The 24,513-nt window shown below is 41.7% G+C and overlaps 1 protein-coding gene across 1 annotated transcript; it reads right to left on the bottom strand.

Moving 5' to 3' along the window:
- Nucleotides 1-345: 345 nt before the first annotated feature.
- ZNF131 (zinc finger protein 131) lies at nt 346-11,841 on the bottom strand (the record flags this gene model as incomplete). The annotated part of the gene is made up of 6 exons (XM_079549025.1): nt 346-1,008; nt 2,032-2,162; nt 5,268-5,956; nt 8,105-8,249; nt 9,043-9,144; nt 11,718-11,841. The coding sequence occupies 6 exons, from the start codon at nt 11,839-11,841 to the stop codon at nt 346-348; spliced, it is 1,854 nt and encodes a 617-aa protein (XP_079405151.1).
- Between the last annotated feature and the right edge of the window lie 12,672 nt (nt 11,842-24,513).

A 24,513-nucleotide genomic window follows, 5' to 3' on the forward strand; every position in this document is an offset into this window, starting at 1 on the left:
AATCTATAACAACAGTTTGTTTCTACGCCAAGAAGAAAAGAAGTTATTCTTACATATAACCAGCAATGGTATAACAGTAATACAAGCTATTCATTATTAAAATTCTTGCAAAGCTGCCCATTTCTGTGGTAGTTTCTGTTTTATCACGTGAATGACAGTTATTTTTAATGTATGACAGAAATTCATTTGTACGTGAAGAAAGCTAACTTTGGTCCACTTGTCCAGCTTCCAAAGGACAGCATATTTGAAAGACAACCACTGACAGTTCAAAAATCAACGTAAAAGTTAACAAAAAAAAAAAAATTGGTATTTTAATCCTAAACCTGCACAGTGTGGTTAATTGTCCTAGTTGTCCACCTCTTCATTCTTTATATCCACTAACTGTTGAGTTTTTAAGTCTTCAGCCTGTTCATGAACTTCCTTACCTGCATCACCTATACAAATAGGTTTCTTTTCTCCTGGATCTCCTTGGTCAACTCTCTCATATTCTACTTGTTCAAAGTCAGTGCCATCTGTAAGTTCTGCCTGTACTTCTTCCATCTGTATTTGATTAACATGCTCAACATGCAACTGCTCCACATGAACTTCAGCACCTTGTTCAGTTTGAATGTGCTCCACTTCCAGGTAACTAATTTGCACCTGTTCTTGCAGTTCATCCATCTGTGTGCCTTTCCCTTGATTGTCCTGTATGAGATCCTGGTGCATCTGTTCCACAGTTACCTGAGCAGGATCCACTTGTACCTGAATTACTGGCAGGACATGAACTTGCTCCACTTGTTCTATTATAGTCATTGATGTTACTGGTTCACCTTCCATAGCTTCCACTGGAAGAACCTCTTCTGTCACTAGTCGTTCTGAAATATTATGCGTGTCTTTTAGATGCCTTCTCAGCTCACTGCCTTGCATAAACCACAAATCACATAAGGTGCAGTGGTTGGGTTTGTCGCCAGTGTGGATTACCAAGTGATCTTTAAACTGATCCCAGCTGTTAAACACGCTGTTACAAACCTGAAACAAAAGACACAGTGAGTATAATGACGCCAACAGGAATATGGCAGAGTATAATGCCTACTTCAGTCCATGGCTTCACACAGTGTAGCTTCCTGAGACATAGATTAAAAAAACTTCAACACATGTCAAAGGTAAAAGCTGAGAAGTTAGCTTCAGATCAACAGAGTAGCTATTATTAAGAAAAAGTGTGTCATTTTGACCTGCTACCAAATTTATCAGTCAGTACAGCACTTGAAATTTTGCTTATTTCAACTCTATGTGAAATTTAGATGAAGAAGCATGTCCCACTAAGTGTCTGGTGCTAGAATTACGGGCAGGAAGTCTTACAAGGGAAGTTCTAGATAAAGGACTTCTAGCTAATTCTGATCACAGCATTGTGAAATTTAAGTAGCTAGATTAAACTCCTGATTTTTGTCATTTCAAAACAATATCTCTGTAGATTAAAATCTCTTAAAACTATATCCATGTTAGTCCTGCCTAGCTATAAGTATTGTTTAGACTGCAGACACATTATTTTGAGCACAATTCCTTCCCTTCAGGTGGCACAGAGATGAGTAGCCTGAAAATGATACAAAAAGACATTGCAGAAATGAGTATATCAATCTACAGCATTTATATTTGCTTATAAGACACTATGGATTGTCATCGTAAGATGGAATGACTTTACAGATAAAGTCAATACATTGAGTATCAAACAGAAGAATAATAAAATAGGAAATCAGATAGTACTTTGTATTTTGGACTTCAGTGAAGCATGCACACAACCAGAAAAGGGCTAGTTCAGTGTATGAGGAACCCTGAAAAGGTTGCAGAAATAACACAAAAATAATATGAATGGAACTATGTAGATATCAGAATTTGTCTGCATGTTGTGGTTGAACTGATTCTTACATTTATTGTAATAAAAGCAGTCCTTGTTCACATAAGCCTACTCCCGTTGCCTTCCCTGGTTAGTATGCCCACACTCCCAGTACAGGTTGGAGGTGTCCAGCCTCATACTCTGCAACCCTCATTACCCACCTGACACTCATATAGCTTCTTCCTTCCCTTTTTAGCTCCAGCTCCAGACTGACAGGCTGTCAAGTGACATTTGAGCGTGCTATTCCTAGCGAAACGTTCATGGCAGTTTGGACATTCAAATGGTTTTTCACCTATAAATACAGACACAAGGATTTATAAGTGCATAAAAACAACCAGTCTTCTGTCAGCTTTCCCTTCTCCACTCACTTTCGCAGAAGTTGATAAATATGCCATAAAGACTTGGCCAGCTGGACTATTCTAAAGAACAAGAGAAAGACATTCCATGTAAACTTTACTCATGTAAATAAAAGGGCAAAAGCCTTATGTAAAATTGTGAGTCTCATCTAGAAAAAGACAACCCAACATAATTGCTGGTGCTATTTCAAGCATATTTTAGGTCTGTATGAAAGACTGCTCTTCTGTCAAAATATCTTAATGAAATAGCAGCTATTTCTGTCTTTTCACCAATACTTACAGGTGAAGACTTAATGTTAGAAATTATACAAAGCGACATACTAAAGGAATTATAAAAAAAGAAAAAACGCGAAGTTTTATTTTCGAGAACAGTCACAGCTCATGCTGGAGCCTACAGAGATTAGTCATGAAGTAACAATGTATTGGCATTAAAAACAAAAAAGGAAAAAAAAGGCCAACAGAAATCAGAGGGGGACATATAGGGGAACAAGGAAGATAAAAAAATTCCTTTCTCTTTGGTTACTTTGTTTCCAACTTGGTATCAATAACCAGGCGTGTTTTCCACCGTGAAGCCAGCTAAAAGCAGCAGGGAAAGCTGAAAACAGGTCCAGTTTGCTCTTTTCCATCAAACGCAGCATATCACTATGACTGCCATCAAGTAGTAACAAAGAACAAGTGCTGTCTGCTTACTAATTTCATCATGCACAAACACAATGAAGTTCAAGAAAATGAAAGCATTAAAAATTAGGAACAGTATGTTTCTTCTCAATGTCTGACAATTAAGATGGCATGAAGGTAACTACAGAAAAAAACTAGTTAACGAGGCTGTAGCATTTCAGTGAACAATGCAAATATCTAAGTTAGCTAAATAAAGTTTAAAAGCCTGCAGTTTCAGGAAGACAGTCAACACTGACTGGGAAGGAAAGCCAATAAATCTGTATCTTTGGAAATAAAGATACACAGAAATGCCTATGTAGCTTTTCAACAGAAATCCACAAGTAGCCAATAATTCTAGCTCACACAGCTGGGGCCACAGAAAAAGTTAAAATGTGTGAATTTTCCCGTATCCATTACAAAAGGCAATGTTTTCAGAGTGTACTGCATAGGTAATGCCGAGCATGCTGAAATGCCATCAGTCTGCCACATCAAAAATCACAGACTGTGCTCTTGCAGCTACACACGGATAGGCCAAGATGACAGAACAGCACAGAACTCCCAGCACAGAATTACACTTGGTCTGCGATCTGGCCACATTCAAACAGTTCCTTGTGGCAAGCCACTGCCCAGCAGGGGCAGACTTATTCTACTACTAAAATTCTGTAGTAATTTCCAACGTATTCTGACAAATGCACCCAAGAGTGACAACTCAATGATAACAGTGCCAATATCCAAGGGCCAAAAGAAGGTGAGTGACTGCACAGTGTGAGTCAGCACCACAACCCAGAGGGATGGTGGAACAGCATGTGCAACTCCTCCACTTCCATCTTCACTTCATAAATTCCATAGAAGTTTTTTTTAAAGAAAATCCTTCAGGCAGTGTACATATGTGTTGGAGAGAATCACGAAGCACTGTGGCTGTCTTTTCTACTTTCTTTTACTGAGACAAAAAACAGTAAAGAACATCAAAAAGAACTAACAAAATTAATAAACAGTCTATTTCTTCTGCATCTGCTACCTTAATGTTATTGCTGGTGCTGCAATTCAAAAAGCACCAGGATGAGATAGATTACAAGACATTTTCTCCCTGAACACTTCATTTCATTTTACATAGCATTCAACAAATTCTATACATGCCTCTGGGTCAGTGAGATTTTTCCCACTAACCTTAGGAGACTACAGTTAAGTAGTATAATAAGGTGTGATTTAAAGTGCAACGCTTCCAAAATGTTAAATTAGAAGCAATTAAATTCTATATTATAGTGGTACCAATAAATATTGATAGTTCTCTGTATTGCTTGAGTTCTCTGCTGAATTGCTTTGTCCCAAAATCCTGCCACATCAGCTACCACATGAAAGAGATATCTAACTTACTGTTAATCTGCCACAAACTTTTGTCTGAAAATACCTGTGTCATATAGCCTGCAGTAAGTTCAGTCATAGTGAAGAAACACTCCCTACTTTATAGATAATAAGGATTTTCCAAGGACTTTCCACAAAAGCAAATTTCAAATAGAAATAGAAGGGAATAGAAGGGAATAGAATAGACTAAATATAGTGTCATAGGTAAGATTCAGGTGTCCCATACACAAATTCAAAGAAGTTCCAATTAAAAAGCTATAACAACAAACTGTGAGGAAATAGAGCTGCTGCCCTCCATCAAATTCTTACTGACATATTAAGCAAAATCATCTGGAAGGTCAGATAGTTCACACTCAAAAAGTTATCTACATAATGCTTAATATCCATTCAGACAGATAGTTCAATGGGATGAAGATGGAGCATGTTAATCTCTCACGGTATAAGGAAGAAAGAAGAAGCATGAGTCATCCTGCAGGGAGAAAACACTATTCAGATTTCCAAAAGACAGACTTTACAATAGCAGAAGTCTACTGCAGTCAGTAGAAATGTTTTGCTGTTAATTAACAAATAAAATCTACTTGCAGATGACAAGAGTGAGGACAATACTGCAATGGGAAGATATTTCACTGATACGCTCAAAGTTCATATACTGTTTGAGCAGAAGAACATATCAGTAGAATTGTAAAAACAGAAAGAGCTACTCAGTTTAGTACTTCTAAAGAAGAAAACATGCCTCACAAAATCACGAATAACAGTTTTTAATGCACTTGAGGAGCTTCATTAGGTCTTTCTGCTTTAGGTGTGTATTTTTAATAATAAAAAAAATCTCAATTTCTCAGTTTATATCAGCGGGAAAAAACCATCAGCACAGAATCATAAATTCTACAATTCTTCGATTACAGTGTTAACTAGAAGCCCAGTATTTCTAGCACTCACATGCTCTCTTCATCATATTCTCTGCTTCCTCAAAATATGCAAAAACCCGAAGTGCCACAGCTGAAGCCACAAGTACATGCTCTTACCTGTGTGTTTCCGGAGGTGCTCTTTAAAATGCCCAAAGTGGTCAAACTGTTTATCACAGTACTGGCATATATGTATTTTTTTGCCAGGTCTTTGCTTCTTGGGGGCACCACCTTCATCGAGGTGGTAACAGGTGAGGTGCTGTTTCAGAGCATTCTCTCGTAGGTACCTTTTATTGCATATGTCACACTTGTAACTCTCAGTAGAGTGTGTTTTCATGTGTTCCTTAAAATGGTAAAACAATTTAAATGAACGGTTACATTTCTCACAGTGGAATAAATTGTTCATGTGCGACAGTTGAAGTTCCACAATTTCAATACCTTCTACCTGTTTGCATGAAGGATCAGCTGCATTGTCAACTTTTTCTTGGATCTGGCATTTTCGCTCTCCCTGACGATACTTGCTAGTGATATCTGCCAGAAGAGCCAAAGCAGATTCATCGGATGTACCCGTTGTCTGTATGTACTTTATAGACTGCTCTGCAGAAGCTACTTCCTCAAGCGTCTCAATGCTGTCTTCTTCCACTTCAATTGCTCCCTCAGCAATCTCAACTTCAATTTCAACAGGCTCTGATTCTGCAGATGGCAGCGATTCTGTGATAACATTAGATGTTTCAGCTATCTTCCTCTTTTTCGGTTTAGTTTTACCTTCTGTTTGATTTGATTCTAAGGCTGATGAATTTTCTTTGTTTCTGTAAAACAGATGTGTAAACACGGTTAAGATCCACAAAACTTTTTCTCTCAGAGAGTGGTCAGGCACTGGAATGGCTGCCCAGGGAGGTGGTGGAGTCGCCGTCCCTGGCAGCGTTCACGTGGTGCCTGAATGAGGAGCTGTGAGATATGGTTGAGCGCTTGTGGTAGCATGGTAATGGGAGGATGGTTGGAATGGATCATCTTGGAGGTCCTTTCCAACCTTGTGATTCTATGAGCGCTTACATAAAAGTTCCTGCCCGACACCAAGCTTCTGCATTAAACACTTTCTAGGTGCTTCTCAATGAAGCTGAACGGTGAATGACCATATAACAGCTATAACAATTTTCTGCTTATTCTGTATTCCTCAGAGCTGCAAAATAGAAGGTTAGTGTTGTGGAGCCTTTTACATAAGGTTACTATAGTGTTTTACAGAGCTCTGCTTAAAAGCTACAAAACACATCAGTAAGAAAGACCAGTTAGCATAATGGCATAAGTTATCACAGAAACTTGTCAAATCTTGTACTTTATTCTGCTCAGAAATAAGATTCAAGTGCTTTCTGTGTTATCAATGTTTTAAGCTCTGGAGAGTATGCTACTGCTTGTGGCACTTTAAAATTAGAAAACACTAAAACTGTGACTCCACACAGTGATTACTGTAAAATCTTGCACTTCAGGAAAGAACACAAGGTAACAGAAGAGGGAAAAAAATGGAGAAGGCAGTGAGATGCGGAAAGAATATTCTATTTAATTTTCTGGGCTTAAACAAACTGCCCAGATCTGTTCCCCTCATCCCTGCGTCACACACACACAGCATTCTTTCTTCAAGACGTCAGGGACACTATCCCATGCCAACCTCAGGCAGAGCTGAGTGAGACTGTTTCCAAGGCTGGCTATGAAGATTACCCAGGGTGCAGAAGCTTTACTTCCAGATTTTCAGATCCGAAAATAGTCAGATATTATCTCAAATCAGACTGATAAGATTAATCCAACATTTTTACCTTCCTTTGCAGTCTGATGAATCCTTTCATGAAATTCAGTCCCTATAGCTTTTAGCTTTTCTAGTAATAGATAAGGCTTCCTCCAGAATCTCTGCATGTCATGTGTCAGAAACACATGGCTAATGACTTAATGCAGGATACAGCTTATCAAATTATACCTCTAATATTCGAATAAAGGAATACAGACACATAAACTTACAATCTATCATGGATTTCTGAAGCCTAGGTAGGAGAAGACAAGTTTTTTTTGCATATTACTGCAGGAGCTCCAGGATCATGAACCAAGAACTCATAGCGAGCAGCCCTGCAGAGGAGGACTTGGTGGACAAAAAGCTGGACATGACCCAGCAGTGTGCACTTGCAGCCCAGAAGGCCAAATGGATCCTGGACTTCATTTTCTGAGGCAGTCAGCTCCAGTACAGGTGTGTTCTGCAGTAGAGCAGGGGATCATGGTGTGAGAAGGGGGACCCTGAAATTGAGGAGACCCAAGGACAAGCAGTAAGAAGCGTGGCTACCAGACCTGACAAACAGGGCAAAGCAGTTTGCATGGCAGTTCACACAGGAAGTGTGGCCACAGCCCAGCAGGCAGCCCGCTCCCTGTCTCTTCTGAGAGCAGCAGGGAGCTGCGCTCCGTTGAAACAAATGTGGTGACCACCTGCCACAGTGGTTGAGCTCAGGCAGAAGCACAGGCTGGAGGGCCACAGCTTCTCTGGGCTGACGCGTGGACCCAGACAGAGCTCCAAGGAAAGACAGAGCTGCACAGACTTCCAGTTGTGGCAAACTCCAGAATCCTGAGTCCTTCTAGAGCCTGAGGGAAGGAAATGTCACGGCTGCAAGTGTGCCCAGCTCGATGAACTTTCAGAGGAAGTGGCCAGGTTGTGTGAGGAAATCACCAGCCTGAGAATTATCCATAAATCTGTGAGAGACTGATACATGGTACCATGCAGTGACGTGGGCAGACTAAGCAAAGCTAGATATATAATACAATTCTGACCCTATTGTTGTAATAGAAGAGGGTGGGGCCCCACACAAGATTAGAAGGTTCCCTCATAAGGAACAGCACTTCAAAATACTAGCAGGTGGCTCTAGTAAGAAGATTCTTAAGACTACATTTCAGTGTTTGTAAGAGAAAGAGGCTTACGTATTTACCTGATTTCAAGAGCTTTGATTGCTTCTAACATCTGTAGATATTCAGCTGCTTTCCAAACGTCATTTGCTTCTTCCTCACCTTGGACCATTAGTTTTGCTGTATAGGTGAATTCTATTAGGTGACGAAATGCCATGTTGCTTACACCTGTTGAGAAAAAAGAAAAACAAATTACCAAAGCCTCTATCTCATGAATCTTGCATGCTTGCCTGCTCAGAATTTTGCTCACAATATTTAAGATGTCAGTTTCTTAAGCTGACACCCTTAAAAGGCTCATGTTGGAATAACAAGTCTGGTACAGAAAAGTGGAAATTTGAAACAACTACAGAATAGTGCCATGACAAAGGTAAGAGTATGGGAAAAATGATGTGAACAAAGAGCTCTTTATACAGAGCAATTAAATGTATACACTTCTATAGAAAAATATAACCTCGATTTCAGAAGACTTCCGATCAACAAGTTACTAGAAATATAGTGACAGCTCCATGAAATCACTCCCCATCTAAAAAGGAAGTATTGCCCCATGTTTGTCCTGTTTTTGCACACCAGCTGCGGCATCTGCCACTAGCCATCATCGGGAGCCTTTTCTGCATGAACAGAATGGCTTTTATCAAGGAAAAGGTCAGACTGCTAGTCCTAAAAAATTACAAGGACTGAGATCTCATTAGGTGGATATTGGAAAAAAAAAAATTCAACAACTCATAATCTCTCACTCTCCCTTCCAAAATATTTAATTTGTGACTGTTCATTATTTTCATAATTGTATTTCAAGGGAAGCTTCTTCCAGTGGCAACATCTACTTCAGAATAACTCATGAGCTGAGATGTTAAAAATTAAGTGATATCATCAGGCATGCACGTCACCTTTATTAAGGATACTACATTCATTACCAGCTCCAGTACACAATGCTGAAAGCTTTTATCTACACGAATCAGGTTACCTTCAATCTCCACCAAGGGCTCCTGAGTGAAATCTTGGAAGAATCTGTAGAAGAACTGGCTACAGGCAGCAAGAACAGCCTTATGAGCTTTGAAATGGTGGCCTGCCAAGAGAGACAAAAATATAAGATAACACCTTCCTAACTTATACTGCCGAGTAAGTGCAGATGAACAAAAGAAAGCAGCTGTAAAACCTATTTTACAAATCTGCCCTAGCAACATACAGCCATCTGCATCAGCAGACAAGGGAAGGTTTTTTGACATAGTCACCCTTAACATTCTTCTCTTGAAGTAGCAAAGATATGGATTTGATGGGTGGACTGTTCAAAAAACAAAGAACTAGCTGCAGCAGAGATGGCTGGCACTACCAGAGAGTGCTGGTCAGTGGCTCAATGGCTCAATGTCTGGATGGAGATCAGTGACAAGTAGTGCTCCTTGGAGGTCAGTATTGGGACCGATGCTTTTAAATATCTTCATCAATAGGGAAACTGAGTACATTCCCAGTAAGTTTGCTGATGACACCAAGCTACGGGGTGCAGTAATATGCCTGACAAACGGGATGCTATCCAGAGGGACCTAGACAGGCTGAGCAGTGTGCCTAAGTGAGCCTCACGATGTTCAGTAAATCTAAGTGCAAGGTCTTGCACCTGGGTCATGGCAACCTCCACTACAAGTACAAGCTGGGGAATGAAACACAGCCCTGCTAAAAAGGATCTTGGGGTTCCAGTACATGGGAAGTTGGACATGAGCCAGCAATGCGCCCTTGCAGCCCAGAAGCCAACCATATCCTGGTCTGCATCAAAAGAAGTGTGGTCAGCAGGTTGAGGACAGTGATCCTGCCTCTCTGCTCTACATTGATGATTCCTCACCTGGAGTGCTGTGTCCAGATGCAGAGTTCTCAGTACAGGAGATATGTGGACCTGAGAGCGCATCCAGAGGAGGGCCACAAAAATGATCCAAGAGATGAAACACCTCTGCTATGAGGATTGGCTGAGAGAGCTGGGGCTGTTCAGCCTGGAGAAGAGAAGGCTCCAGGGAGTCTTGAGAGTGGCTTTTCAGTATCTAAAGAGGGGCTATTATGTAGGAAGGGTGCAGACCCATTAGCAAGGTCTGCTGTGACAGGCCAAGAGATAATGGATACAAAAAGAAGGGAGATTTAGATTGGATATGAGGAAGAATGTTATTACAATAAGGGTGATGAGGAACTGGAACAGGTTGCCAGAGAGGTGGAAGCCAAGTCCTTGGAGATATTCAGGGTCAGCTTGCATGGGGCTCAGAGCAACCTGATCTAGCTGTGGATGACCCTGTTTATTGCAGGGGAGTGGGACTAGATGACCTTTAAGGGTCCCTTCCAACTCAAAAGATTCTATGGTTCTATGATTTAATGTGTCTCTTTGTAACATGGGATACTACTGCAGTTGGCCTCTCTTATTTCATGCACGTGCTTGCTGATGTCACGGGGCTGGCTTTCCTAAAGTTCTGCAATTCAATCATCTGGAGTACTTTTTTACTCCAGAGTTTCTCTTTTCAAATATTTAAGGCAAATCCCTGTGAAAACTTTTTTCATGTGTGTCTTGGGCTCAGCTCTCAGACTTTACCCAAGTTTGCTGTGCTTTTTTACCACTCTTACACACTGATCTAATTTTATCACCACTTCAACTAGTGTTAGCACAGCTGAAGTACAGAAGGAGTACTGCTCTGTTTTCCAGGCTGTGTACTTCCCATCGCTGTATCACGATGGCACAGGCACAAACACTTATAATGCTTAATGGGATAGAGATAAGAAATGCACTATAAATTAGAACTGTACATATGTATAAGAAAACAGTTTTGAGCCTACAGGACTTTTATAATACTAGGACACACACAACCATTTTTGCTAAGTTTTGTTCAAGAGCTGGCAGTGAAACTGTGGCAACTGCAGAAGAGTAATCTTCTCTTCATTTGCTTTTTATTTTCTAAGACAGGTTTTATACGACCCTTTTCCTTCAAGTGAGCTATGGCTACCCTTCCAAGGATCAGGCAGTATTTCTTTAGCTGAGGCTGTCCTGGTGGATACTGGCTTTCTTCCTTGAAGTGCTCATCTATTATAAGAAATGTTTAGTGTAAAAAGAATCTCAGGCTATCTATTAGACACCACCGTTTCTGATGGGCTAATAAGCACTTACATCTCCATCTTCTCTTTAGACTAATACTTACGTCTCCAGGACACACAAAAAATGGAAAGTGAGTTCTTCTACCTTATTTTAGCTACATATTAAAAACAGTATGCAAATACTATAGAAGCAAGGAAGCAATCTTACTTCAAGCTGTTTTTAAACAGTATTTGTACAAGTTCTCTGCATGCAAACACTCAGCTTAAGCTAGAGAAAAATATTTTTAGGATATTTTAGAAAACAAATAACATTAAATACAGTACAGCAGTTACAAAGTGGGATTCTATCTAAAAATATTCAGTCACTCATCTGGAAAAGCAGAAGCACAATTACTAATGACTGCTGGAGACTGTTCACCCTACGACTTTAAAAGAAAATCTGCAAGCAACTTGCAGCCCATTACAAACAGCAAGAATTTCTTAGCAGCCCAGTTTGACAGCTGACCCATGACAAACCACAAGAGCATCACAGCAGCTATCAGAGTTCTTTGTATGCCAACTGGTCCACATGCCCATACATACCATCCACAATTAGAGTGATGTCTGTGAACTGGTCCTGCTCACGTTGTTCATTCAGTCTATCCAAAATAACTTTATAGTGTTCTGGAAATTCCTGGATGCATTCCATTTTCTCCTCAGCTTCCATGGCAGAAGGACTAGCCTGTGGAATACACATTAGCAGAGTAAGAATACCTTGCCACTCAGTCAGTGCTGCTTACAAACATGAACCAACTGGCACTTTTCAGGGACTACAAAGCCAAGAGATACAACAAACTGCCATGACAACAGGTTTCACGCATTTTAACTAGCAGGTAGGAAATATTAGAGTTAATTTAGGTCTTATTTATATATATCAAACAGAAGTCAAACTGCATTTCTTCATTCTCCAATTCAGTGAGGACTCATCTCTCTCAAAGCAAATAATGTAGGAATATAACACATCTAAAGCTAACTACTTAACAACAACTCAGCACTACAGTGACAGGATTTTTATTTCCCGCAATTCTATCCATTTGTTAGGTGTAAGAACAGTTGCTAACAATACCTAAGGTACATTCTATATCTAGTGAATACAATATGTTTACTTTGTTTAAGTATGAAAGTGCTAAAACTGCACTTCTCAACTTCTAAGAATATCTGAGTTGCCAGGGATTTAAAGAGTTGCTACATTCAAGAAACAAGAAGGCTGTCATTAGCACAGCTTCTCCCCTGCTGGGTGAAATATTTGTTGCCAACTTATTGAAAGAGGATGTAATCCTATAGTGCTTCTTCCCTTGCTGACACAATAACTGTATCTGGGGATGGAAGGAAGGTTCCCAGACCTGAGGAGGGTTAGCAGAACTGCCTGTGGAGACACACAGATGCACCTTTGCTGCTTATGCAAAAGAAACTTCGGAGAGTCCAAGTACTGCAAGGAAAGCATTTCATAAACTGCAGAAAAAATGATTTGAGATTTATGCAGCAGCATTCATCTTCAGCGCACACACTCATATGGTCCTCACGCTGAGAATACTTCAAAAAAAAATGAAGACATTTCAAAGTCACATTAGCACAGAAACTTCAATATGTTTTCACAGTCCAACTCACTTTGAACAACATGTGGCTTCTGAGAGAAGACAGTGAGTAGGCTTGAAGGAGACTCAAAGGAATTCAAGAAATACCCTTTTCTATACTGCTACACTCAGTATAGACCAAAGGAAGAAAGCAGAGCAGTAGGTATTACTAAAAATAGAAATGGAATTCTTTACTGAGCAAAGAAACAGCTGCTTTCAGGATGCTAAATGAAACTACATGAGAGGTGCTCTGTCTCTCCCAGTACAGATTTTTTTGTGTGTGATTGGAACTGGAAAGCCCAGAGTGAAAAACTGTCCTGTGTGTACTCACTGCACCTGTGCTGCTGCCAGCATGCATTCCAGCTCCCTCGTGTGGCTGCAAAAGTTCTGTTTCGCTTTCAACAAGCACATATACCAGTATAAGGGCGTTGATAGAAAAAGAGAGAAAAGAATTACCTAATAACCATGAAAGCAAAAGTTATTTTCTTACTACTAACATATCAAAGAAAGGAAAATGTCAAATTTGTATTTTAATCACAAAATATGCTCTTCCTTGCATCTCAGAGAGACTGTCCCTTGGAGAAGGCGGAAGAGGAAAAGGGACAAAAACAATTGCTAAGAGAAGTCCGGTTCTGCCTGCTACCAGTGCTTTGCTGAGCAGGCTCTGAAATGCACATCAGACTCTTAAAGGGGAGAAGGAGATCAGCCTGTGGGAGGCAGTGAGGAAAGGAATGGATGCTGCTGCCTTCATTCATCTATTCCAATGAGCTTCAGACAGACTGCTGCGGTCATCTGGGTTTCCACATCAGGTGTCACGTGGGAAGTTGTCAGCTGTTTACTTCACTGCTTAATTCTTCCTGCTTTTTTTTTTTGAAAATCATACATTGATAGATGATGTGAAGTTAAAAACATCGCAGTGTCACAGGGGTTGGAAGGGACCTCAAGAAATCATTGAGTCCAGTCCCACTGCTGAAGCAGGTACCCTACAGTATGTCACATCGGTAGGTGTCCAGCCAGGTCTTGAGTACTTTCATAGGAGACTCTACAACCTCTCTGGGCAGCCTGTTTCAGAGCTTCATCATCCTTACCGCAGATAAGTTCTTTTGCACGTTAGTATGAGGCTTTCTGTGTTCAAGCTTTAGGCCATTACTCTTTGTCCTACAGCTACATAGCATGGAGAAGGGACCGGCCTCAACTCTTTGCGTCCCACCTCCCTGTGGATATTTACAAACATTAATCAGAACCCTTCTCAGCCTACTCTTCCCCAGACTGAACAGACCCAGGTCACTCAGCCTTTCCTCATACAGGAGATGCTCAAGCCCCTATATCATCTTCACAGCCTTCCGTTGGACTCCTTCTATGAGATCTCTTTTTTGAGCAGCAGAGCCCAGAACTGGACACAAAATAGTATCCTATAAAGAAAGCCAGCCAACTTCTGGCTCTCAAATACTACAATTTCCATCCACCCAAATGTAATTTGGAATTAAATTGCACGTTCATACGGGTATGTTAAAAAAAAGATACACCTCAAACTGACCTCAAAATAATAATCAACAGCTCCCTATCAAACTGATTGAGTTCTTTCTTTTCAAAGCTTCAGTCTTTGTCAGAAGACTTAAAAAGAAAAAAGAAAAAAAAGGAGAGCTCACAGGACTGCACAGTTTATGGGTAACTCACAGCCCTGTGTCAGTGCAAAGCTCAGTAATATTGCAGGGGAAAAAAAAAAAAGAAAAAAAAAGGCCTTTATACTATCACTGCTCCGGAGCAGGAAGGGAAGAAGCACCGCAGGGGTTACACATGGGCCCTCATTCCAGCGCTGGAAACCCGACCGCTTGTTTTCATCCCTAGCTCTTCCGGGGAGCTCAGCCACACGCTGTATTTCTTATTTCTTTGTGAAACTGCTTGTGGAACGGGGTGCGACAACGCGCAGATCTGCCCCTACAGATCTGCCTCAGCGAAGCCGTTACTTAGGCGCGGCGGGCGCGCCGCCCGCAGCCCACTCGGCCCAAACCCTCAGCAGCAGCAACAATGGCGCCCGGCAGCGCGCGCCCCGCCTCAAGCATGGATGCGCCGCAGGCCGCGGCCCGCCCCTCAGCAGCAGCCAACACCGCCCCCCGGCCGCAACCCGCGCACCGGGACCACATCCAACGCCTTCCTATTGGCGGGAGCAGCTGCCAGTCATCGCGACTCTCCGCCAATATTAGTGCGGCGGCAAGGCCCGCCTCTCAAGGGAGAGCCAATCAGCGCCCGCCTAGTCCCCGGAGCGGGAGAAGCCGGAAGGCCTAGCCGGGGCCGAGGGCCCGCGGGGCACGGGCGCCCCGGGAGCGTCGCGGGCGGCCGCGGATCGCGTGAGCGTCCCGCGGGCGCGCCCAAGATGGGGCCCGAGCTAGTGTCGGGCCGAGCGGCGCGCCCGGCGGCGCCGCCGCCTCGTTAGTCCTTATTACGTCATCAAAGCGCGCATTAATATCGATCTTTTTTCGGATCGCGGACGGGCCGCGGCCCGGCGCCGCGCGCGTCCCGCGGGACGAGATGAAGGTTCCTCTCGGTACTCACCGCCAGGAGCCCTCCGCTTCACCGCGCTCGCGCTGTTCTCGCTTCCTGCTGCCCGGCACGCTGCAAAGCGGGGCGGGCGCCGGCCAATCGCGACTCGCATTCCCGGCCTACCCCGCGCGGCGGAAGTGAGAGCTGCGTCACCTTTCGCACAGCGGCGCGGGCGGCGAGTGGGAGCGGGGCGACCTGGGGCGTGCCGGGAGCTGTAGTGCGAGCCGTGCCGTGCCGTGCCGTCCTGGGGCGTCGCGGCGTGCTGCGGCCTGGCCGCCAGGGCTGGCGCTCGCGCGCCCGTGTATGAACGGCGGGGGCGGAGGCGCGGGCGGTCCGAGCTGCACGGACCCGGCACTGTCCGCGCCCGGTGCCACACGGCACCGCCCGAAACCGGTCCGAGCGTGTTGTACAAACTGCTTGTCCCGGGCGGCTGTTCTGTGCCAAACGCTGCTGGCGAAGAGCCTTTCCCTGCATCCCGCTGACCCTCACCTCCGCCGCCGCACATGACGGCGCCGGCGAAGTGCCACCCGCTGTGGCGTCCGCCTGCCCTGCCGCTTCGCACCCGGCCCAACCCCGGCGGTCACTGTGACACCGGGGGAGGGCCACCGCACGGGTGTCCCGCATCCGTGCTCCAAAAGCACGCTGCTGAGCAGCGATGGGCCCGGCGTGCTCTTCAGGGCGCAGTAGCAGCGGGGTTGGCTCTGCTGCCACGGAGCCGCAGGCAGCGCGTTCGTCTGCGCGCAGTGGCTTAAAAACGTCGCTCCTCAGAGCAGATGCAAGTGTTCGGCCTTCCGACTGCCTTTGGGTCTGTCAGAGCTGCGGTAGCTGCGTGCTCGGACAAGCTTGCCCACAGGACAGACTTGTTTTACTGACGTCTCCAGCACTTCTCCCTAGTGCCAAATCCACATGATTTGCTTTACAGTATTTGTCCTCCACCAGAAGTTACCGCAGCACTCAGCATAGAAATGCTGCTCTCAAATAAAGCATCAGCAGCAGCCAACTAGTTCAAGACAGCCTTTTTTAGTATGTGAAGTCCCAGGCATCTGCACTGTGTCAGCTTTATCAATATGGATTGCTTGTAAAGTAAAAAAACATTGAGGTTGAATGTATGCCCCTTTTATTTCCTTGTGTTAATAACTACTAGCTTTGCAAATGTCATTATATATACATTCTCAGTTGGCCTGTTCAGACCATTGTCTTGTTCTAGAAGAAATTTCATTATATCAGAAAGCCACAGCCTGTCTTTTCAGGTGTGTTCGGCTGAATATGAGCCAGCAGTGTGCCCACGTGGCCAAGAAGGCCAATGGCATCCTGGCTTGTATCAGGAATGGTGTGGTGAGCAGGACTAGGGAAGTCATCCTGCCCTTGTACTCCGCATTGGTGAGGCCTCACCTCAAGTACTGTGTTCAGTTTGGGGCAGCTCAGTATAGGAAGGACGTGGAGGTGCTGGAGCAGGTCCAAAGAAGGGCAGCAAGGCTTGTGAAGGGCTTGGAGTTTATGGCCTACAAAGAGAGACTGAAGGAACTGGGGCTGTTCAGTCTGGGGATAAGGAGGCTGAGGGGAGACCTTATTGCTCTCTTCAAATACCTGAAAGGAACTTACAGCGAGAGCGGGGTTGGTCTATTACTGGTGACAGCTGATGAGGGGAAATGGCCTCAAGTTGCACCAGGGTAAGTTTAGGTTGGATATCAGAAAACACTTCTTTACAGAAAGGGTTGTTAAGCACTGGAATGGGCTCCCCAGAGAGGTGGTTGAGTCACCATCCCTGGATGTGTTTAAAAACCGTTTGGATGTGGTGCTCAGGGACATGATTTAGTAGAGGGTTGTTAAGGCAGTATGGTTAGGCTGTCATTGAACTCACTGATATTTAAGGTCTTTTCCAACCTGAGTGATTCTGTGATTCTGTGATTATATCAGATATATCTCCTGCATTCAGATTTTCACTTTAAAGCATTTTAAACCTATTTTTGGTGGCAGCACTGTACCTCCAGTAGCTTGTGGTTGAAATAGAAATATTACTGAAATTACCAGTATAATCAGTATAAACCAGTACCAATCATAGTATTTTTTTTTTTCTTTCCAGAACAAATACATTCTGCTTATTCCAACAAGGAAGTGGTTTGCACTTTTCTTATTTTTCATTAATCTGTTTTTTTCTTCTTTCTTTTTCCTGTTTATGTTAAAAGAACAGTTTGTAATTTGTACTAATACCTGTTAAAATATAAAACCGGACTTACTGAACTGTAACTGTTCGGGTTCTCCTTTTTCATTGTAGATAATCCTTTAGGATTTTGGAGTGTTATGCTACAGACCAATATAATTTAGCTTTGTGACCAGTACCCCCTGCTCCTGACCTCTGTCAGTGTGGGTGCCCTAACCAACAATGGGGTGAATGTCCTTAATGTGTGAGTGGGTGTAAATGTACCCCCTGCCCAGGTGCTGAGATTCCAGTAGATGATGACACCTGTCCTGCAGTAAGGAAGCTCAACAGCACAGGGTGCTGCTGTTAGCTGTCTGTTAATCAGGCAGCAACAATACCTAAGGGGGACTTAGAATGGAAAAGCTGTTGGATGGTAACTCCTGTTGCCAGTGACATCTCCACGATCTTCTTCCTCTCAGGACTGAATGAGTGACTTGTGTTCTTTTACGTGGAGCCTCAGTCTAAGTTATGACTGGTAAAAATTTAACCTGATCTGCAGAGGGTTTAGCCAAGTGACCAAAATGCCGTTGTAATGAGAATTCTAGAAATTCTATGCAACCATAAACAGTAAGTGCAAAAAATGTAGATAATAAACTGCAGACATTGTTAATTCTTACTTAATAGCAAATCTCTGTTTCTAACCACAACCGTGTGGCCAGTTCTCATTCTGCCAAGAGCCTGCCTGTCCTCTGGTGCTGGGTGACAAGACAAGATTTAAGCACAAAATAATCTCATTTAGAGTATATTTTACTTAGATGAGGAAAAACATGTCAAGCAAACATGAAAGTGATCTTTATCCCTATCTCTATTCAATCCATATTAGCCATTTCTACATGTAAAAATTCTCTGTGCTTTTTTTTTTTTAATTTTTTTTCTAGAAGCACCTCAGTGATACTCACGAAAGATCTGTGTTCATTAAGATGTCCTGATCAGCCTTCTTCACAATATTTGGCTGAGTTTAGGAATGGTTCTGACCCTCCTGCTCTGTGCTTTTCATTGCAGTGCTGAAGAAGGCAGAGAACATTCAGCCAATTCAGGAGTGTTGGCAGCTTTCCCTAGGGAGACCTGTAAAGCATCAAACAGAGAAAAATGGACACTAAATTAATTATGGGAAAATTTGAATCATTTTTTTTCTTTCTTTAAGGGAAAAGTGCAAATCATAGAGTTCCTTTGTTTAACTAAAAAACTCCCTTGTCTGAAGAAATGAAGGAATTAATAAACTGCAGATTCAGAATATGTGCTGATGGCACGATTGAGTAAATAATTATTTTTGAAGGAGGTTAATCAGATTATAAATGAAAGCCAAAAGGCACCATCAAATCATGTAGTTTAAAGCTATCCCCCACGTATCTTGCTCCCCAGGTGGTTTTGAAAGCTGTGTAGTGTACTCGTACACACTGATATCCCACCACATAGTCTGAAATCATGGACGAGTGATTCACCTGGGGAGAGAGAGCTGTGGTGTGGCTTTTTTCTGGCCTCACATATACAAAAGTCTTATGAAATAACTGCTTATTCCTGTAACAATAGCAATCATCTGGAAGAAATCTTTGCTTTAGTGTGTGTCCATTGTACAGTGAGTTAGTCTGTGCATGAAAAGGCTCTGCTGTCCTGCCTACAGCAAGCCAGATGTATACTGTTACGCAAGAGAAGAACATTTCTGTAGATACCTTTGACAGGTATGCATAATGAAATAAAACCTGTGGTTTTATATTTTGTAAAGGAAAATAAATATGGGCTTTGCCTCCGATAGCATGATAAAGAGCTCTTCTCTTGGTTCTCCTCACCCCATTACAATCTCAAGAAAGAAGGGAAAATGTAAGGAGTTAACTGAAGTTACAATGATAGCAATAAATATGTAATACGATACTTAAAAACTGTAACATGATAAATTGTAAACTGATACTAAAAATCCTTGGACTATACAACTGTGACATGAATATATCATCTTGTTCCTTTGTTATCTTCTTGTTTTCAGAGGAAGTGTGCTGTCAGCATCGGATGTGCATTTATGTCCACTCAGTACTCCCTGCTGCTTTAAAACCTCCATGCCAAATCTGGTCTACTGTGTTCAAGTTCATGTTTTTGTAAGTTTGCAAAAACCAGCTGACTAGTGAAGTTAGGGAGATCAGTGTAGTTTGAACGCCATAGGAAAGAGGTTTAACCAAATATTTTCTTTTACATTATTTTGAATTTTGGGAAGAAGTTTTAAGAAACTGTGTGTTTATCAGCTTTAAAAACCACAGTGACTTGAGTTCTGGAGAATTATGAGAATCATTCCTTACAAGACTGCATAGTGTCTTAGTGTTTAAGTAACAGTCAACATCACATTTTTTGCTGTTATCACAGCATAAAAATACAGCAGACACTGGTTAGGCCAGTATTTGGCTGGAAAACCTCTAATTTTTATATGGGTATGCAATGTGCATCATGAGTAGAAATAAAATGCACACATTTGTCATATATATTGTATATATATTACATCTTCAGATATAAAGATTTTCACAAAAAAAGCTTCTATAATCTGATTTGCAAATTTTTTTTTTCTTTTAATAAGCCACAATGAACCTTGTGCATTAAAACATGAAACTTGATGATTTTTCTAGTCTTTTTCATAATTCCTGGAAATCTACAGTCTGGAAAGCATAGAAGCTAAAGTGGTGGGAGTATTTACCTATTTCATTATCAATTCATATAATTTGAGATTACTTCTACTTTAAGACCATGTAATCTTCCTATAAAACTGCACAATTATGGAATATATTACTGCTGAAGAGAGAGAACATCCGACCAATATGTTCATAAAATGTTAACCATAGATGAAAATACAGTTCAAAATCTGGAAAAATCTGGGGGAAACATCCCACATGTAATACAAGTAACACCGAGATCACTATAAAGTGAGAAAGCAGACAACCTGGACATAATTATTCTCAGCATTTAGGGAATGTTTCTTCCTTCAATAACTGTTTTTTTTCCTGGCACAGCCTTCCATCCGTGCATGCAAGACCATTGCAACACATAGCACACTTTAACTGTGTTGATTACAGTGGTTTAATTACTACTCCCTTTGCAGACACGTAGATGGAGCCTTCACCAAAGCACATGTGCTGCTGAAAGAGCACCCAGCTTCTCCTCATGCACGATCCACACTGCAAGCCTCAGACAGGTGCCTGAGCTGCTGAGAGATCAACGACTTGCCTGAAAGATGGAGATTGAATCCCAGCATGAGATTTCTAGGGAACTGGATGTCTGAAATCCTGCAGGATCTTTTAGTTATAAATTCTGTAAGTCTTTTCTCTTAACTCAAGCACATGTCTATGTTAAACAGTCAATAGAAATGTTATCATTAACTCAAAACATTTACAAGCAAGTCATCACAAACTCTGCAGTGAAAAGGGCAATACAATTGGCAATTACTTATTGTTAATTATTACTATTATTGCAGTCATGGGATCACTCAGGCATTTAGCTTTCTGGTTCGCCTGTCTTTCTGAATGCCTGGTAGCAGTAGTGGAGCTTTTTGGCCATGAATTTTAGAGGGCTGCAAGCTTTTTCTCATCTCACTTTCAGATTTTGCTTCCTCTTTGTGAGTTTTACAGGAAATCTGGCAAAGACTCATGCAAGATCAGCACAAATTTGTTTTCTTCTTTTTTTTTGCTGACAAGCAAAAGTTCGGAGGAATGTAGTTTACAATTTAGATGTCTGGATAGAACTCTGTTGGTCAAAGATGGGTATGGGAGCTGTTTAGCTGTTCCATCATGAGTCACTGGCTCAGGACTCTGCTGGGGATAATGTCACCTTCCTAACTCCAGACCCTATAAGATAACAAATGAGGCTGATAAATGTCTGATATAATAAGTAATAATTAGAACATAATATTAAGGGTATATGAGTAGTATTCTTGAACCATTCTTGATGCCAGGAGACAGACAGACAAAAAAGAAAAGAAAAGAAAAGAAAAGAAAAGAAAAGAAAAGAAAAGAAAAGAAAAGAAAAGAAAAGAAAAGAAAAGAAAAGAAAAGAAAAGAAAAGAAAAGAAAAGAAAAGAAAAGAAAAGAAAAGAAAAGAAAAGAAAAGAAAAGAAAAGAAAAGAAAAGAAAAGAAAAGAAAAGAAAAGAAAAGAAAAGAAAAGAAAGAAGGGGAAGGCAGGGAGAGGGAGGCAGAGGGAGAGGGAAAGGGAAAAAAATCCGAAGTCAGCTAGTTCAGCTAGAGATAAGGACTTATCAAAGTATAATGCCAGCCTGGGAACCATGTCTCCTTGTAGTGGTACAGAGTCCTAACAGATACGGAAAGAGAAATGAACAGCTATGCAAACTACTCATTGGGGAAATCTTGAGGTTTGCTGAGGTGACTATTTCTTGTCAGGGCAAGGACTGAGTTACTCTTCAAGTTCCACAAGCTAAGTCAGTGATTTTGGAACTGGACAGTGAGGAGGATCAAAAGGGAGAATTGGAGTTATTGCCTGTAGGTAGATAATAAGATATAAAACCTGTTTAGTGTGAATTCTTAGACAAGTCAGGAGTTTCATCCAAGCTCATGTGAACATTCAAAACAGGTAATTTCATAAAAGCAACCAAGAGTGTTGCTAGTGACTACTGCAGGGAAGATTTTTTCACATCTTCGCTCTATGGAGTGATGTGGAGTAGTGTAAGAGTTTGTGCAGGTACTGCCAAATGTGTCCTCAGGCATCATAACTTCTTTTCCACTCTTGCTTTTCTTTCTTTTGAACACCATGTTGTTTCCTCCGCTCTGTGCACTGTGACCTTTACGCTGGAAAATCTTTACAATTCTTTTTTTTCTCCCTCCCTCTCTCCCTCCCTCCCTCCCTCCCTCCCTCCCTCCCTTTCTTCCTTTTCTTTCCTTTCTTTTTCCCTACAGTCTAAAATCTTGGAGACCCCTAAGACATAGAAAAAATACTAATATTGGTAGTATCAACTTAGGGATAAAACATTTTAAAGACACAGTGATCTCCCAGTCCTTGCTGGCCCATTGCCAATATACCAAAGAAGTAAAACTCAGAAAAACAGAAAAAAATTACTTTGCCTTCACAATTACCTTCAAGAACTGCATCTATGGAAAGTAAATTTCAGGACTGTAACATCAAATGTTTGTGGACTTCTGTTATATACATATTTCATCCAAAATATATTAATTATATTTATCAGCACAGATGTGACCTCTTCAGGACGCTATTTGTGGGCACCCCACCCTGGATGTTCTCAGCGTTGGTTTGTATGGAACCCTGGGCAGCCTGATCTAGTGAGTGGCAGCCCTGCCCATGGCATGGGTGTGGAACTGGATGGGCCTTAAGGTCCCTTCCAACCTAATCCGTTCCATGACTCCATGATCATTACATATCTTACAGGAGGGTTAAATGCTTATTTGTTTAATAGACTGGAATATCTTTAGTACTGGAGTATATAATATATTTTCCTAAATTTATACTAAAGGGTGGAAAACAAAACATACAAAGACCATCACTTTCTTAAGAATTGCAAGAATTTCTTGTTATCACAGAATCACAGAACAGTTTGGGTTGGAAGAGATCTTAAAGACCATCTGGCTCCAACCTCTCCCTGTGGGCAGGGTCACCTTTTGCTACACAGTGTATTCAGTACATTCTAACTGGGTTACAGATACAAGTAGCTACATATCAGTAAACAGCCTGTAGCTGCTGAAGTTTGTATGAACTAATGCTTGCTGAAAGCAAAACTTCAAGTCAGCATAGCTTTGTTACGAGAAACAACATACGGGTGGGGGCTGAGTATCACTATTGCTTTCTCTTCAAACAATAATACTGACAACACCTGAAAGGGTGTCACTCTAAGATGGGTGATGCAAGTCCTTCTGTCATATCAAACGTCAGTTGATCAAAGCCAGGTGAAGACCTGACTCTTCTAGACTTCCATCAACTTCCAAAAAACAAAGAGAGGTTAGTTTGTTCAGAATCTGATTGTTTCAAGTGTATGCACTTAGCAAAACTTTTCATTCATATGGAATATATTTCTTTGACAGTTCAATTCTCACCATCCCTCAGAGGTCATTTTGTAGTGTTCATTTATTTACAGAATCCAGAGGAGCTACTTACATTTTGAGCTCATTATGGTACTGGGAGCAACCCTCTCCCTGCCTCCCACCCCTTCTTTTTTTTTTTTTTGTGAAACTAGTTTTTGCTCATAGTGGAAGTTGATGGCTATCAGTCTAAGATCCTGTGTGCCAGAGAAGTAAAATGTGCTCTGTTAAGTGAAGACCAGCACTTGGATATCTTTGTTTTTGCATTTTATCTGCAAAGTGTTTCAGTAGTTCACATGAAGGGTTGATTTAGGCAACTGCACGTTCATTACTTGTGCTGATGACACACTTGCATACTCTTGCTCTCAGAAGGACACACAAGAATTTTTTACAGTTCAGCATTCCAGGTCTGTGCTAGCAGAAAAGTATTATGACCAGCAATCAATCTGCAAAGGCATATACTTGAAGCCATAACCATTTTAGCTTGCTAACTCTGTTTATGTTTAAAATGATTATGTTGTATTAAGCCATCTGAATCTATCCCTAAGTTCTCTTAACATCTGTTGCAGACCATGCTGTTGGCAGTCACTACTGTATTTCAGGAAAATAAGACATCATAGGTGCCTAAAAAAAAAGAAAAAGACTAAAAATATGCCATACAACTCAACAATTCTTGAAAAAGCACTTTTGCATTCAAAATCCCTCTCATTCATTGACTGGACCCACTTTTCAGTTCAGTTTTCATATATTTTACATGATAGGCAAAAACTGATAGGCAAAAACAACTTCAAATTACCTATAAGGTTCACAGTGTGTTATCACTGAATTTCATGCATTGCGCTGTCATAATTTCTATTCTCTACTTACGAGTTCAGTGCACTGAACTATGCTTGGATGACATGTCACAAATCATTAACAAAAACTTGTTTTTACAGGTAATTCCAGTGAGAGACCTTTACCATCACCTGCAATGACACACTGTGGGTTTAGCAAATAAATCATTTTCCTC

The sequence above is a fragment of the Tetrao urogallus genome (genome assembly GCF_951394365.1).
Source record: "Tetrao urogallus genome assembly, chromosome: Z".
Taxonomy (NCBI): domain Eukaryota; kingdom Metazoa; phylum Chordata; class Aves; order Galliformes; family Phasianidae; genus Tetrao; species Tetrao urogallus.